Source organism: Oncorhynchus keta, chromosome 17 (assembly GCF_023373465.1).
Source record: "Oncorhynchus keta strain PuntledgeMale-10-30-2019 chromosome 17, Oket_V2, whole genome shotgun sequence".
NCBI classification, from domain to species: Eukaryota; Metazoa; Chordata; class Actinopteri; order Salmoniformes; family Salmonidae; genus Oncorhynchus; species Oncorhynchus keta.
This window is the reverse complement of record NC_068437.1, coordinates 46,305,848-46,323,403: the sequence shown is the minus strand read 5'-3', so window position 1 is coordinate 46,323,403 and position 17,556 is coordinate 46,305,848. Positions and strand designations below refer to the sequence as shown.

Here is a 17,556-nt window from a genome sequence, read left to right as displayed (position 1 = left end):
CTATAAGTCAATAAATGAACTTTATTAGGGTAAACTTAATATGCTCTAGGCATGCTTCTACATCTGCATTGCTTGCTGTTTGTGGTTTTAAGTTGGGTTTCTGTATATGTACTTTGTGAAATCTGTTGATGTAAAAAGGGCTTTATAAGTAATATATGCAGAACCCTGGTCGGATCCACTCGTGTCTATCAGCTGTAGCTACATAGACCCGAGACTCGATGACAATCAAACAGGACCTGACCAGGAGCCGAGCAAAAAGTTTGAATTTTGGACCCAGACTCGCTCGAGTCTCGGGTATTCGGGTTCGGGTGGATCCGTGAAGACATCTAGTCCACCTCCTATAACTGTAGTGTTTTATGATCTAATATTTCTGGTGCTTCTGCAGACTTTTTTTTACTCCCATTAAATCTCTATGTCTCGTCCAACATTCTGAACATATGCATTATTTATTGGTTTTATTGTCCCGTTATCCATTTGCTCCCACTTAACTGAGAGCATCACTGCCAGTTTGGCCAGATGTATCACTTAAACTGAATTGAATCCCACTAGGACTTGACTTCCTAATTAGATGCCTGTTTGATGTATTACTTACTTCCACTTATATTTGTGTTTGTGCATCTCTGTGTATCTGTGTATGAGTGTGCATCTCTGTGTGTGTGTGTGTGTGTGTGTGTGTGTGTGTGTGTGTGTGTGTGTGTGTGTGTGTGTGTGTGTGTGTGTGTGTGTGTGTGTGTGTGTGTGTGTGTGTGTGTGTGTGTGTGCGTGTGCGTGTGCTTTTACAGAGCCGTGTACAAGGATGCTGACCTCTACCTGTTGGATTCGCCTTTCACCCACCTGGACATTGTGACGGAGAAAGAGATCTTTGAGAGGTCTGTCTGTGGCTCAACACTGAAGCTTTCATATGGGCGAGGGTCTGGGAGATGAGGTTGGGGGATGGGCTGGGGTCTGGGAGATGAGGGTCGGGGTGGGATGGGGTCTGGAAGATGAGGTTGGGGGATGGGCTGGGGTCTGGGAGATGAGGTTGGGGGATGGGCTGAGGTCTGAGAGATGAGGGTGGGGGATGGGCTGAGTCTGGGAGATGAGGGTGGGGGATGGGCTGAGTCTGGGAGATGAGGGTGGGGGATGGGCTGGGTAAATGGTTAAGGTGAAGAGAGAAGGTTAAGATCAAGGTCTTGTTGTCTTTGACCTATTGAGCAATTGGGTTAGGTGGTGAGGTGTGGGCTTTTTGCGGAAATGTAACTTTGTGTCTGACATTCATGAACTTTGATCTAATTTTCAGACATTTGTGTTATCAGCATCTTTCCTCTCAGAAATGAGGGCAAGCACATGATTGAACAGCAATGTGAAACTTTTTTTACAATGTGAATCTCTTCGCGTTCCAAGGAAACTACATGTTTTCCAAAGGTCACTTCATGCCTGTCTGTTAAAGTAAAGGTTGATAAACTAAACAAAGGATACACGTATTTTCTCTTGCCAGGTGTCTGTGTAAACTGATGTCCTCCAAGACTCGTATCGTGGTCACCAGTAAGCTGGACCACCTGAAGAGAGCAGACAAGATCCTTCTGCTTCACAACGGAGTGTGTTACTTCTACGGCTCCTTCTCCCAGCTGCAGGCCAAGAGACCAGACTTTAGCTCCCTGCTCCTGGGCCTGGAGGCCTACGACAACATAAAAGCCGAACGCCGCAGCTCCATCCTCACCGAGACCCTCCGACGTGTCTCCATCGACGAATCCGCTGTCCTCCGTGGCCACGAGCCCATCCGCCAGTCCTTCCGCCAGCCCCCGCCTTCGGTCATCAACGGCAACACGGGACCTCAAGGCATCACCATTGCCGGGGGCGACGGTCTCACAGTGGTGGAGAAACGTAAACAGTCGATTATCTTAAATCCATTAGCAACGGCACGTAAGTTCTCCTTCATCGGTACTGGGCCCCAAAACAGCCAGGCTCCAACCCCAGGGTCCACTACCATCGAGGATGGCGTGCGGGAGCTGTCGGAGAGGAAGTTCTCTGTGGTGCCCGAGGATGATCAGGTGAGGGTGCTTTTCTATTTTTTATTTACATAGTGCTCTTAGAGTTCGGTAAGGTCAGAGGAGGGTGTCTCTTTATTAACAACAGCTGGAGTGCGATCTCTAATATTAAGGAAGTCTCGAGGTTCTGCTCGCCTGAGTTAGAATACCTCATGATGCTCTATAGACCATACCATTTACCAAGATAGATTTCATACGTATTTTTCATAGCTGTCTATTTACCACCACAAACCGATTCTGGCACTAAGTGTCACGTTCTGACCTTAGTTCCTTTGTTATGTCTTTGTTTTAGTATGGTCAGGGTGTGAGTTGGGTGGGTTTGTCTATGTTCCGTTTTCTATGTTGTGTTTGCGTTTGGCCTGGTATGGTTCTTAATCAGAGGCAGGTGACGTTAGTTGTTTCTGATTGAGAATCATACTTAGGTAGCCTTTACCCACTTGTGTTTTGTGGGTGTTTATTTTCTGTGTCTGTGTGTTCCACACGGAACTGTTTCAGTTGGTTATTTCACTGTTTCAGTTGGTTATTTCACGTGTCGTTTCACGTGCTTGTTTTAATGAAGAGCATGAACACGTACGAAGCTGCTCATTGGTCCTCCGATCCTTACTACTCCTCCTCGTCAGAGGCAAACCATCAAACAGGCAAAGCATCAATACTAAGACCAAATCTTACTACAACGGCTCTGATTCTCATCGTATATGGTAGGGCTTGCAAACTATCACGGATTACAAAGGGAAACCCAGCCCAGAGCTGCCCAGTGATGCAAGCCTACCAGACGAGCTAAATGCCTTCTATGCTCACTTCGATGGAAGTAACACTGAAACATGCATGAGAGCACCAACTGTTCTGGATGTCTGTGTGATCACACTCTCCATAGCCGATGTGAGTAAGACCTTTGAGCAGGTTAACATTCACAAGGCCGCAGCGCCAGATAGATTACCAGGATGTGTGCTTGGAGCATGCGCTGGCAAGTGTGTTCACTGACATTTTCAACCACTATCTGACCAGTCTCTAAAACCTACATGTTTTAAGTAAATCACCATAGTCCCTGTGCCTAAGAACACCAAGGTAATCTGACTAAATGACTACCGCCTGTAGCCCTCACATCTGTAGCCATGAAATGCTTTGAAAGGCTGGTCAAGGTTCACATCAACACCATCATCCCAGAAACCCTGGACCCACTCCAATTTGAATACTGCCCCTACAGATCCACACTCCACGCTGCCCTCACACACTCACACATGCTATACTGACACTCCAACACACACACACACACACACACACACACACACACACACACACACACACACACATACGCTCACGAACATGCATCTTGACGCCACTGTCGTGTCTTTACTATCATTAAATTGAAGACTTTTAGTTTTTATCAAAGATTCTCTGTAATTAGTATTACGCGATCAACTGATTAATCATGTAATTGTAATTAACTAGGAAGTCGGGGCACCAAGGAAAAATATTCAGATTACAAAGTTATCATTTCCTAAAATAACTTTTCAGATATTTTATCTGATCAATTAGTCTTCGAATTAATGAATTATTTACTTTACCTCACGTTAGTCTCATTCCCTAAAGCCAACACCTCATTTGGCCGCCTTTCGTTCCAGTTCTCTGCTGCCTGTGACTGGAACAAATTGCAAAAATCGCTGAAGTTGGAGACTTTTATCTCCCTCACCAACTTCAAACATCTGCTATCTGAGCAGCTAACCGATCGCTGCAGCTGTACATAGTCTATCGGCAAATAGCCCACCCATTTTTACCTACCTCATCCTCATACTGTTTTTATTTATTTACTTTTCTGCTCTTTTGCACACCAATATCTCTACCTGTACATGACCATCTGATCATTTATCACTCCAGTGTTAATCTGCAAAATTGTAATTATTCGCCTACCTCCTCATGCCTTTTGCACACAATGTATATAGACTCCCCTTTTTTTCTTTTTTTTTCTACTGTGTTATTGACTTGTTAATTGTTTACTCCATGTGTAACTCTGTTGTCTGTTCACACTGCTATGCTTTATCTTGGCCAGGTCGCAGTTGCAAATGAGAACTTGTTCTCAACTAGCCTACCTGGTTAAATAAAGGTGAAATAAAAAATAAAAAAATAAAAAATTCCAAACATCGTAAATTGTTGGTTATCTGCACGAACCCAGTCTTCACTATGAGTCATCCATACATCAATTGTCTTAAATCATTCATTTATTACTAACTAAGTAATTCACAGAAATGCATAAACAAACAAGGTAAATGTGGTTACATGAAATGATAGGAGAATGTGCCCTAGTGGGCTAAACCGGCATGGCGGCTTGTTAGACAAAAGGGGAAGTGGGGGTCGACTAAGAAGTCACTACAGAGTGATAATTATAACAATTGAAATACTAATCCTTTACACATGAACGCTTACTCACTCGGAAACAATTGCAATCAATATATATATATTTACGCTCAGTCTGTCGTCTTGATCGCTGGTGAAAAGTTTGTTTCTTTTGGAGAGTTTCGTCCTCTCTCTCTCTCTCCTCTCTCTCTCTCTCTCTCTCTCTCTCTCTCTCTCTCTCTCTCTCTCTCTCTCTCTCTCTCGGTTAGAGAGGATAGTTATAGTTATTGGATAGAGGGGATAGTTATTGGATAGTTATTGGTTAGAGGGGATTGTTATAGAATGGATGTTTCAGCGGTTGTCGTTCTTCGCGTTCAATGATACTGAATTCCCTGCTGCAGACTAGTAATTAATATCAAGGACTTGTTCTTATTCTGTCGGTATCTATAGTCTAAGAGTTTAACCACGTGGTATGGTTAAAAGATTCAGCAATGGTCTACAACCTTTGTCCTCTCCAAATGGAAAAAACATGGTCTGGTGATAATTTCTCAAAGTTAGGTTTTATTAGGAATTGCAGAAAAGCGCTGTCTCAGGACGCTTGACCCTAACTGGGCTCAGGGGCGGTCCTCTGATGTAGTTAACTCCAATTTCCTTTGTTAGTTTTTCTTCATTAAACAGTCCAAAATCACTGTAAAATTGTGTAAACAGTATCATACCCACTCATTCATCTTATACAACAATTAGATTATATAAACAGCGTTATGGTAATGTGGCCACGCCGTCTCCCATGAGCTTCCCCAAGTTGAAACAAACGGACCAGTTCGTAGCTGGATTCTTGACCGATCTTCTATACTTTCTCCGGAACATGAAATTTGTTCGGACCTCGAGTTCTGTGAGGTGGAAGACATTCCCCTGTTCTCTGTGAAAATTTACTCTCTCTATACTGTGTGTCCATGAGGAGATCCTCAGGAATTTACGACGTCTCTCTGACCACAGCAGCCTAGTAGAGCATGGCGCTTGTAACGCCAGGGTAGTGGGTTCGATTCCCGGGACCACCCATATGTAGAATGTATGCACACATGACTGTAAGTCGCTTTGGATAAAAGCGTCTGCTAAATGGCATATTATTATTATTATTATTTAGTTGAAGGAGGAAAGGGGGAGGCAGGGAGAGGGGGATGGGGCTCGCCACACCCAAAGAGGGCAACGTCATGACACCACACATATGCACACTCACACATAGACACACTTTCACACTTCACATACTCTGCCGCTACTCTGTTTATTATATATCCTGATTGCCTAGTCACTTGTACCCCTACCCATGCATACATACTGTATTACCTTCATTATCTCTACTACCTCGTACCCCGGCACATTGACTTGGTACTGGCACTCTTTGTATACTGCCTCTTTATTGTTTTTGTCTTACTATTTCCTTTTTTATTGAACACAATTGTGGCTTACTTTTTAACTCTGCATTGTTGGTTAGGGGCTCGTAAGTAAGCACTTTACTGTAAAGTCTACACCTGTTGAATTCGGGGCACGTGACAATTGAAGTTGGTCTTATTGTGTTTTATAGCTGTTACACTGTTTGACACGAGAGCTTGTATGTAAACGTGTTTACCTTACTTTGCTGTATCCTGTACAAATGACAAATAAACTCAGGTCTTTGTTAATGAGAATGTGTTCTCAATGACTTACCTGGTTAAATAAAGGCAAAATATATACAAAAAAATCTAACTTTAATTTGATTTGATTATAGGTGGAAGAGTCGCTGCCCCGGGGGAACCTGTACCACGACGGTCTGCAGCACCTGAGCGGGCAGCGGCGCCAGTCTGTGCTGCAGTTCATCACCAACGCACAGGGGCAGGGCAGGAGGGAGCAGCTCCAGACATCCTTCAGGAAGAAGCTGTCCGTCACGCCGCAGTGCGAGCTGGCCTCTGAGCTGGACATCTACGCACGACGCCTGTCCAAAGATAGTGTCTATGACATCAGTGAGGATGTGGATGAGGAGGACATGGAGGTAGGTTCAGTGAAGGCAGCAGCTTGGACGTTTTCTCCTGTAGCTGCAGGTCTTTAAGAGCACATGGAGGTTATGGTTAGGATCAAGGAGTTGCCAAAGGGACGTCATAGAATGTTCACCAGTGTTTGAACCACCTTTTCCAAAGTAAAGTTTGAACATAAACGTTTGAAGACAAAACACAAAGACAGCTAGGCTTCAGTATTTAATTTGACATATCTCTTTTGTCTGTTTGTAGCAATGCTTTGCAGACGAGCGTGAGAACGTGTTTGAGACGACGTCGTGGAACACCTATCTGCGTTACATCTTCACCAACAGGAACCTGGTCTACGTCCTCATCTTTATCTTCCTCATCTTCGCTCTCGAGGTAATGATAGCTTTAGATGATCCCTGACTCGGAGATACTGTAGAGCAAGGATAGGCAACTGGCTGCCCGCGAGCCACATGTGGTCTGTGGCCCCGCTTTTCAAGGCCCTCGGATCAATATTTTTTTATTTTAGGGTGGAACTCAGTCTGGGTCTTAACTTAATGTTGTGAGTTAGAATAGTAGAATACACAAGGTGCATTTCAAAATGTGGTTGTGCATCAGCAGTTCTCTTGTTATTTCAGTCACTGATAGTCAGTCAGTTAAGGAAAGGAAAGATGTTATATTACCCCTTATGGTACTGTCTTAGAGGAAAGATGTTATATTACCCCTTATGGTACTGTCTTAGAGGAAAGATGTTATATTACCCCTTATGGTACAGTCTTAGAGGAAAGATGTTATATTACCCCTTATGGTACTGTCTTAGAGGAAAGATGTTATATTACCCCTTATGGTACTGTCTTAGAGGAAAGATGTTATATTACCCCTTATGGTACAGTCTTAGAGGAAAGATGTTATATTACCCCTTATGGTACTGTCTTAGAGGAAAGATGTTATATTACCCCTTATGGTACCGTCTTAGAGGAAAGATGTTATATTTCCCCTTATGGTACTGTCTTAGAGGAAAGATGTTATATTACCCCTTATGGTACTGTATTAGAGGAAATATGTTATATTACCCCTTATGGTACTGTCTTAGAGGAAAGATGTTATATTACCCCTTATGGTACTGTCTTAGAGGAAAGATGTTATATTACCCCTTATGGTACGGTCTTAGAGGAAAGATGTTATATTACCCCTCATGGTACAGTCTTAGAGGAAAGATGTTATATTACCCCTTATGGTACTGTATTAGAGGAAATATTATATATTAACTAATAACAATACTGTATTAAAGGAAATATTATATATTAACCCATAACAATACTGTATTAAAGGAAATATTATATATTAACCCATAACAATACTGTACGAAAATAAATATTATATATTAATGTCATGACTTCAGCTCCTCTTCCTGTTTGGGCGGCACTGGTCTACTAGCTGCCACTGATCCCGTATCTTTGTTGTGATCACCTGTGTTTATTTTATTTCTATTTGACCTTAACTAAGTCAGTTAGGATCAAATTCTTATTTACAATGACGGCCTAGGAACAGTGAGTTAACTGCCTTGTTCAGGGACAGAACGACAGTTTTGTACCTTGTCAGCTCGGGGATTCGAACTTGCAACCTTTCGGTTATCAGTCCAATGCTCTAACCACTAGGATACCTGCCGCCCCTGTGTCTAGTTTAGGTTAATCAGTGGGGTATTTATTCTCACCCTACCCTCTACGGTTTGTGCAGGATTGTTTGTGTATCTGTCATTGGTTTGGGGTTGCGTTTTGTTTGTCTGTTGAATAGGTGTTTTACGGGACTGTTTCCTACACGTTAGTTTAGTTAGAGGAGTGGTTTCCTCCGTGTTCTACTGGACTGCATTCCTGTTTCTTTTAGTGGCTGTTGTTGTGGTCCTGTGCCTGTTCTTTTGATGGACTTGTAAATAAACGCCCTTCTTGCAATTTTTACTCTCCTGCGCCTGACTCTACACCCACCTCTCCTAGGGAGAATCTGACAATTACCCCATAACGATACTGTATTAGAGAATCCCTAAACTCAACTCCAGCATTTCTGGACTTTTCCAGATTATTGAACAAGAATGTGGACTGATGTCTGGGAGCGCTAGACTAGAGGGTCCCTGTTGGGTCATAATTGCATTTATTGACCGTATTATTTCAATGCATATGCTGTTGCCACCCTCAGTCTAACTGTGTTTATTGTGTGCTGTAGGTTGCTGGCTCTGTCCTGGGGATATTTCTTATCACAGAGTAAGTACTTGTTTGTTTTCAGATGTGCTATAATATTAATCACAAGGAACTAGGATGATCAGCCTACAATGGTAAACAAGTAGTATCCACCAAAAGAAACCCAGATCAGCCTGTTAACATGTAAACAGCTCAGATCAGCCTGATCACATGTAAACAGCTCAGATCATTCTGATCACGTGTAAACAGCTCAGCTCAGCCTGATCACATGTAAACAGCTCAGATCAGCCTGATCACATGTAAACAGCTCAGATCAGCCTGATCACATGTAAACAGATTAGATTAGCCTGATCACATGTAAACAGCTCAGATCAGCCTGATCACGTGTAAACAGCTCAGAACAGCGTGATAACGTATAAACAACTTAGATCAGCCTGATAACATGTAAACAGCTCAGATCAGCCTGATCACATGTAAACAGCTCAGATCAGCCTGATCACATGTAAACAGCTCAGATCAGCCTGATCACATGTAAACAGCTCAGATCAGCCTGATCACATGTAAACAGCTCAGATCAGCCTGATCACATGTAAACAGCTCAGATCAGCCTGATCACATGTAAACAGCTCAGATCAGCCTGATCACATGTAAACAGCTCAGATCAGCCTGATCACATGTAAACAGCTCAGATCAGCCTGATCACATGTAAACAGCTCAGATCAGCCTGATCACATGTAAACAGCTTAGATCAGCCTGATCACATGTAAACAGCTTAGATCAGCCTAATAACACGTCAAATCAAATCTTATTTGTCACATACGCAGATGTTTAAAAAAATGTTTTTATCACATCGTGCGAGTGTAGCAAAATGCTTGTTCCGACCATGCAGTAAAATCAAACAAGTAATCCAACAATTTCACAACAACTACCTTATACACACGTGTAAAGGAATGAATAAGAATATGTACATAAAAATATATGGATGAACGATGGCCGAACAGCATAGGCAAGATGCAGTAGATGGTATAGAGTACTGTATATACATATCAGATGAGTAATGTATGGTATGTAAACATTATATAAAGTGGCTTTGTTTAAAGTGATGCGTTGTGTGTTGTACATGTAAACAGCTCAGATCAACCTGATCACATGTAAACCGCTAAACGCAAAGTACTCAAACAAAAGACCAGTTGAAAATATATATATTTTGAAGAAAACACGGTTCAGATACTGTTGTAACCATTGTACTCTCTTCTTTCCCTCTCAGTAAGATCTGGACAGAGGAGGCCAACCCATTGGCGCCTAACTACGTAGACCAACAACACTTCAACGCCTCGTCACCTGCCGTCCAACAGTCAGTCATCGTCACGCCAACCAGCGCCTATTACATCATCTACATCTACGTGGCGACATCGGAGAGCGTTCTGGCGCTGGGATTCTTCAGAGGCCTGCCACTGGTCCACACCTTACTGACCGTGTCCAAGAGGCTGCATGAACAGATGCTCACTGCTGTGCTCAGGGCCCCCATGTCTGTACTCAACACTATGAAAACAGGTGAGGCCCACTGCTGAAACCCCTGGCTTAACCAAGGATTATGTATCAGCTAGAGATACATATGTACATGCATCTACCGGTACTGTATCTGAACAAAGGATACATGTCTAATTTATCAGTCAATTGTCTGTGTAATCTCACAGCCTGTACATCAGTCAGTTAGTCAGTACGACCGCCACCAGTCGATGCCTCTAACTTTCAGCAGCAGTCAATTCCATGTGTGTGTTTTTCTGCCCTGTAGGTCGGATCATGAACAGGTTCACTAAAGACATGGCCACCATCGACGACATGCTTCCTCTTGTACTGTTTGACCTCATCCAGGTAGGTGACTGGCTGCTCTTTCTGTCTGTCTGTCTGTCTGTCTGTCTGTCTGTCTGTCTGTCTGTCTGTCTGTCTGTCTGTCTGTCAGTCAGTCAGTCAGTCAGTCAGTCAGTCAGGTGGGTGACTGGCTGCTCTGTCAGTCTCATTCTCTCTCAAATAAATTCCCTCCCATCCTCTAACTTAATCTATCTCTCTCTGTCTTTTATTGTTTTGAGGGTTTTCTTTTTTGTTTTTTGTTTTATTTCATGAAAGCTCTGTATTTTATATTATTCATATTCTTTCCCTCTAGTTAACTCTGATCGTGTTGGGAGCAATCTTCACTGTGTCCATCATGCGGCCGTACATCTTCATCGCCGCGATCCCATTGGCCGTCATATTCGTGGTCCTGAGGAAGTACTTCCTGCGTACCGGACAACAGCTGAAACAACTAGAAGCTGAGGGTGAGACTTGTAGGGTTATTGGATGGGGCTGGGGAATTTTCAAATACAGGAGGTGTGCTTGATTTATCTCGACTGTGGAGAAAGGTGAACAGACTTTTCACTTTTTGAACAACTCCAGAAGTTACATTGTACCGGGCAGGGAGTCAAAGAAAGTAAGGGATATAAAAGAAAGCAGGATGGAGAAGAGAATTGAGGGAGGAGAGGGTGGAGGCTGGAGAGGATGCACAGAGGGGCGAGGTCTGCTGGAGGGGAAGTGGGACATAACGGAGTGGGAGGTCAGCTCTCGTCCAATCAGATTTTAGATCCCATAACCCCATACACAACCAATAAACTTTGATTTGATTTGAAAATAATGGATGGGCGGTGTCTTCGGATGCCTAAATCGGGTCCTTTAGTTGGATGGAAAGTGGTGGTCCTTTAACAATTGGATACTTCCTCTCGCCTTGGAGTAACCACTGATCTGACATGACTGGATAGGGGATATGATACATAATGGTACTATTGCTTGAGTTCTCCCTCCAATACAATTCCCAACATTCTGCAAACATTCCATGCATTCCCCGTAACTTACTTGTACCAAAGTGTTGGTTTGAAATAGTGAGAGAAAGGTGTGTATCTGTGTTGGGACTCGGGACATTCTGACTCCACTCCTGATCCTGTCATTCTGTGTGTGTGTCACAGATGGCCACAAGGCCTTTCTGCAGCCACGGAGGGGTCAGAGTGAAAATCCGATCAGGGATTTCCTCTGGCTCCATCCTGGCATCACTCTCTCACTGTTCCTCACTGGACAAAACACACACGACTGGACAAAACACATACCTTCTCTATCACTGTTCCCCCCTGGACAAAACACACACACTGTCCTCAACAGGCCAAAACACACACACTGTCCTCAACAGGCCAAAACACACACACTGTCCTCAACAGGCCAAAACACACACACTTTCCTCAACAGGCCAAAACACACACTGTCCTCAACAGGCCAAAACACACACTGTCCTCAACAGGCCAAAACACACACACTGTCCTCAACAGGCCAAAACACACACACTGTCCTCAACAGGCCAAAACACACACACTGTCCTCAACAGGCCAAAACACACACTGTCCTCAACAGGCCAAAACACACACTGTCCTCAACAGGCCACAACACACACTGTCCTCAACAGGCCAAAACACACACTGTCCTCAACAGGCCAAAACACACACACTGTCCTCAACAGGCCAAAACACACACACTGTCTTCAACAGGCCAAAACACACACACTGTCCTCAACAGGCCAAAACACACACACTGTCCTCAACAGGCCAAAACACACACACTGTCCTCAACAGGCCAAAACACACACTGTCCTCAACAGGCCAAAACACACACACTGTCCTCAACAGGCCAAAACACACACACTGTCCTCAACAGGCCAAAACACACACACTGTCCTCAACAGGCCAAAACACACACACTGTCCTCAACAGGCCAAAACACACACACTGTCCTCAACAGGCCAAAACACACACACTGTCCTCAACAGGCCAAAACACACACACTGTCCTCAACAGGCCAAAACACACACACTGTCCTCAACAGGCCAAAACACACACACTGTCCTCAACAGGCCAAAACACACACACTGTCCTCAACAGGCCAAAACACACACACTGTCCTCAACAGGCCAAAACACACACACTGTCCTCAACAGGCCAAAACACACACACACTGTCCTCAACAGGCCAAAACACACACACTGTCCTCAACAGGCCAAAACACACACACTGTCCTCAACAGGCCAAAACACACACACTGTCCTCAACAGGCCAAAACACACACACTGTCCTCAACAGGCCAAAACACACACTGTCCTCAACAGGCCAAAACACACACGCTGTCCTCAACAGGCCAAAACACACACACTGTCCTCAACAGGCCAAAACACACACACTGTCCTCAACAGGCCAAAACACACACACTGTCCTCAACAGGCCAAAACACACACACTGTCCTCAACAGGCCAAAACACACACTGTCCTCAACAGGCCAAAACACACACACTGTCCTCAACAGGCCAAAACACACACACTGTCCTCAACAGGCCAAAACACACACACTGTCCTCAACAGGCCAAAACACACACGCTGTCCTCAACAGGCCAAAACACACACACTGTCCTCAACAGGCCAAAACACACACTGTCCTCAACAGGCCAAAACACACACACTGTCCTCAACAGGCCAAAACACACACTGTCCTCAACAGGCCAAAACACACACACTGTCCTCAACAGGCCAAAACACACACTGTCCTCAACAGGCCAAAACACACACACTGTCCTCAACAGGCCAAAACACACACACTGTCTTGTTGTATGTTGCTCTTGTTTTATATTTGTCCTTTATTGGTGCAGAGACCTTAAAGATCCATATAAATCCACCTAAATTCATATAATACCCCTTAGAGAGAGAGTTTCACTCACCTGCTTGTGATCAGAGTAGATAAACTGTCAGGTTTATTTCTTCCTTCCTTTCATTCATTTTCCTGCCTGTCTCTCTGTGTGTCCGACTGTAGTAAGAGATACGTGAGAAACATCACGGTTCATCTCACAACAAGAGAGATTTGGTTTTACGGTGGCCTGAGAAAATATACTCTCTATTGTTGTGATACTGTCTGGTGCACTTCTATTTTAGATTTATTCAACTCCAACATAACAATGTCCTTCTGAAACAACAAACTCCAATGTTTTCCAGTTTTAATGTCACATGCTCAAGTACAGTGAAATGACTTTCTTACAAGCTCTAAACCCAACAATGCACTAATCAATATCAATGTATTAAAATTAACAAGGTAGAACAGAAACACACAGGATATAACATTAATAAATAAGAAAAACACAATAAAGTAAGTCAACATACTATATACAGGGTCAGTTCCAGTACCATATTTACAATGTGCAGGGATACTGGATCGATAGAGGTAGATATGTAGAGGGGTAAGGTGACTTGGTATCAGGATATATGATAAACAGAGTAGCAGCAGCGTATATGATGATTATATGTGAGTGGGTGTAGAGTCACTATAAATGTATGTGCATATTATGTGTGTGTGTGAGCCAATTCTGTGAGTGTTTGTATGTAGGTTGGAGTAACAGTGTGAGTAGTGTGTAGGGTCCTGTGAGTTAGCGGTCTTATTGCTTGGGGATAGAAGCGGTTCCGGAGTATGTTGGTGTCAGACTTGATGCACCAGTACCGCTTGCCTTGAGGAAGCAGAGAGAACCGTCTTTGGCTTGGGTGGTTGGTCTTTCCTATCACACCTGACTTAAGTGGCGTACTGGAAATCAGGGTTTGGGCCAGGATGTGAATTTAAATTCCATCAACAAGTTGACATCACCCGTTAGCTACGTACATTTTGGTCAAGAAGTACCTAGATGTTATGTCGGACATCCTGTGAGTGATTTACTAATGCTTCTGTGTTTCTCTTCTCTCCCCCCTTTCCACCCTACCTCCCTTCATTCCACCCTCTCTCACTCCATTCCACCCTCTCTCCCTCCATTCCACCCTCTCTCCCTCCATTCCACCCTCTCTCCCTTCATTCCACCCTCTCTCCCTCCATTCCACCCTCTCTCCCTTCATTCCACCCTCTCTCCCTTCATTCCACCCTCTCTCCCTCCATTCCACCCTCTCTCCCTTCATTCCACCCTCTCTCCCTTCATTCCACCCTCTCTCCCTCCATTCCACCCTCTCTCCCTCCATTCCACCCCTCTCCCTTCATTCCACCCTCTCTCCCTCCATTCCACCCTCTCTCCCTCCATTCCACCCTCTCTCCCTCCATTCTAACCTCTCTCCCTCCATTCCACCCTCTCTCCCTCCATTCCACCCCCTCTCCCTTCATTCCACCCTTTCTCCCTCCATTCCACCCTCTCTCCCTCCATTCCACCCTCTCTCCCTCCATTCTAACCTCTCTCCCTCCATTCCACCCCCTCTCCCTTCATTCCACCCTCTCTCCCTTCATTCCACCCTCTCTCCCTCCATTCCACCCTCTCTCCCTCCATTCCACCCTCTCTCCCTTCATTCCACCCTCTCTCCCTTCATTCTAACCTCTCTCCCTCCATTCCACCCTCTCGCCCTCCATTCCACCCTCTCTCCCTCCATTCTAACCTCTCTCCCTCCATTCTAACCTATCTCCCTCCATTCTAACCTCTCTCCCTCCATTCCACCCTCTCTCCCTCCATTCTAACCTCTCTCCCTCCATTCCACCCTCTCTCCCTCCATTCCACCCTCTCTCCCTCCATTCTAACCTCTCTCCCTCCATTCCACCCTCTCTCCCTTCATTCCACACTCTCTCCCTCCATTCCACCCTTTCCCTCCATTCTAACCTTCCCCTCCATTCTAACCTCTCTCCCTCCATTCATCTCCTCCATTCCCCCCTCTCTCCCTTCATTCCACCCTCTCTCCCTTCATTCCACCCTCTCTCCCTCCATTCCACCCTATCCCTCCATTCCACCCTCTCTCCCTCCATTCCACCCTCTCTCTCTCCCTCCATTCTAACCTCTCTCCCTCCATTCCACCCTCTCTCCCTTCATTCCACCCTCTCTCCCTTCATTCCACCCTCTCTCCCTCCATTCCACCCTATCCCTCCATTCCACCCTCTCTCCCTCCATTCCACCCTCTCTCTCTCCCTCCATTCCACCCTCTCTCCCTCCATTCCACACTCTCTCCCTCCATTCCACCCTCTCTCCCTCCATTTCCCTCTACTTGCCTCCCCTCTTTGTCTCTATCCCTTTTTTCTCTATTTTTTTCTTCCTCTGCTCCCTCTCTTAATATCGCTCTTTCTGTCTTTCCCCTCGTCCCAGCCCGAAGCCCTATCTTCTCCCACCTCATCATCTCTCTAAAGGGTCTGTGGACCATCCGTGCGTTTGGACGTCAGTTCTACTTTGAGACGTTGTTCCACAAGGCCCTGAACACCCACACGTCCATATGGTTCCACTACCTCTCCACGTTGCGATGGTTCCTCTTCCGCTGTGACATCATCTTCGTCTTCTTCTTCAGCGCCGCAGCCTTCATCGCCGTGGGAACCAACCGTGAGTGATGGACAGACAGACAGACACACTTAATATTATTAGGCTATTTACAATACAGCATTTAACTGAAAAGGAGATTGGCATATTACAGATGCCGACTGTGTTGCATATTTACTTTAGGCCTGAGTAAATTGTTCCTGCCTTCTCATGGACAACGTGGAAAAGATCTTTGTGTGACATAGAGAATCTCTCAATGGGCCAAAGTGTTTATGTTGGTAGTGAATCTAGGGGTAATTTTACAGACCATTGAATACCTGTGTGTTTGTGTGTGTGTGTGTATAATAACAAGGGGTTGCAGTGACGTATGCTATGACGTGTGTGTGTGTGTGTGTGTGTGTGTGTGTGTGTGTGTGTGTGTGTGTGTGTGTGTGTGTGTGTGTGTGTGTGTGTGTGTGTGTGTGTGTGTGTGTGTGTGTGTGTGTGTGTGTGTGTGTGTGTGTGTGTGTGTGTGTGTGTGTGTGTGTGTGTGTGTGTTTAACTATACTTGTGGGGACCAGAATGGTAAACGAACAAACATTTGACCAACTGGGGATATTTTGTTCCTCCCCACAAGGTCAAATGCTATTTCTAGTAGGTTTAGGGTTAAGGTTAGAATTAGTGTTAGGATTAGAATTAGGGTTAGGGTTAGAATTAGTGTTAGGGTTAGAATTATGTTTAGGGTTAGGAGCTAGGGTTAGGTTTAGGGTTAAGAGCTAGGGTTAGGTTTAGGGTTAAGATCTAGGGTTAGGTTTAGGGTTAAGAGCTAGGGTTAGGTTTAGGGTTAAGAGTTAGGGCTAGTTTTAGGGTTAAGAGCTAGGGTTAGAAACTAGGGTTAGGTTTAGGGTTAAGATTAGGTTTTGGGGTTAAGGTTAGGGTTATGGTTAGGGTAAGGGCTTAGGGAAAATAGGATTTTGAATGGGACGAAATTGTGTGTCCCCACAAGGTTAGCTGTACAAAACCGTGTGTGTGTGTGTGTGTGTGTGTGTGTGTGTGTGTGTGTGTGTGTGTGTGTGTGTGTGTGTGTGTGTGTGTGTGTGTGTGTGTGTGTGTGTGTGTGTGTGTGTGCTAGCGCGTCAGTGGGCACGATAATGTGATGTGTGTGTGTTCCACAGAGGACAAGCCAGGGGAGATTGGCATCATCGTGGCCTTAGCCATGCTTATCCTTGGTACGTTCCAATGGGCTGTCATCACCAGCATCACTGTGGACGGACTGGTATGTGAACACACAGTTTTATCAATCACGCTAGATAGACTTCTATTTGCATTCACATACCACAAAAGTGGTTAGCAGTTATCAGTTTCACGCATATAAACACTCACAACACACTCACACAAATATGACTCTCATTAACCTTTTACACTCGTTTGAATTGGCCTATATGGATAGAGATACATTTAAATGTTTCTTACAGAATAACCATTGTATAATTTGAAAGGGAACAGTTTGGAGATGATGGGAAAATGATTAGACCAAAGTTGAGGACACAACAGTTCACCTGACACAAGACTGAATCCAAGACTGAATCCAAGACTGAATCCAAGACTGAATCCTGTTGATTAATATGCGCATTTTACATTTACTGTACTTTTTGACACGTGAAAATAATCTATTTACATTCAGTCACATGATAAGAATATTCCTGGAAAAT

At 44.5% G+C, this 17,556-nt stretch overlaps 1 protein-coding gene across 1 annotated transcript in view; it reads left to right on the top strand.

The window, feature by feature from the left end:
• Positions 1–17,556, top strand: part of LOC118396051 (cystic fibrosis transmembrane conductance regulator) — a 108,369-nt gene that overhangs the window by 71,413 nt on the left and 19,400 nt on the right. Inside the window, exons 14-23 of the mRNA XM_052466266.1 lie at positions 783–869; positions 1,478–2,030; positions 6,124–6,384; positions 6,620–6,748; positions 8,570–8,607; positions 9,812–10,098; positions 10,340–10,419; positions 10,709–10,859; positions 15,701–15,928; positions 17,020–17,120. Coding sequence (XP_052322226.1) covers positions 783–869; positions 1,478–2,030; positions 6,124–6,384; positions 6,620–6,748; positions 8,570–8,607; positions 9,812–10,098; positions 10,340–10,419; positions 10,709–10,859; positions 15,701–15,928; positions 17,020–17,120 — 1,915 coding nt within the window. The remainder of the gene's footprint in view (positions 1–782; positions 870–1,477; positions 2,031–6,123; positions 6,385–6,619; positions 6,749–8,569; positions 8,608–9,811; positions 10,099–10,339; positions 10,420–10,708; positions 10,860–15,700; positions 15,929–17,019; positions 17,121–17,556) is intronic.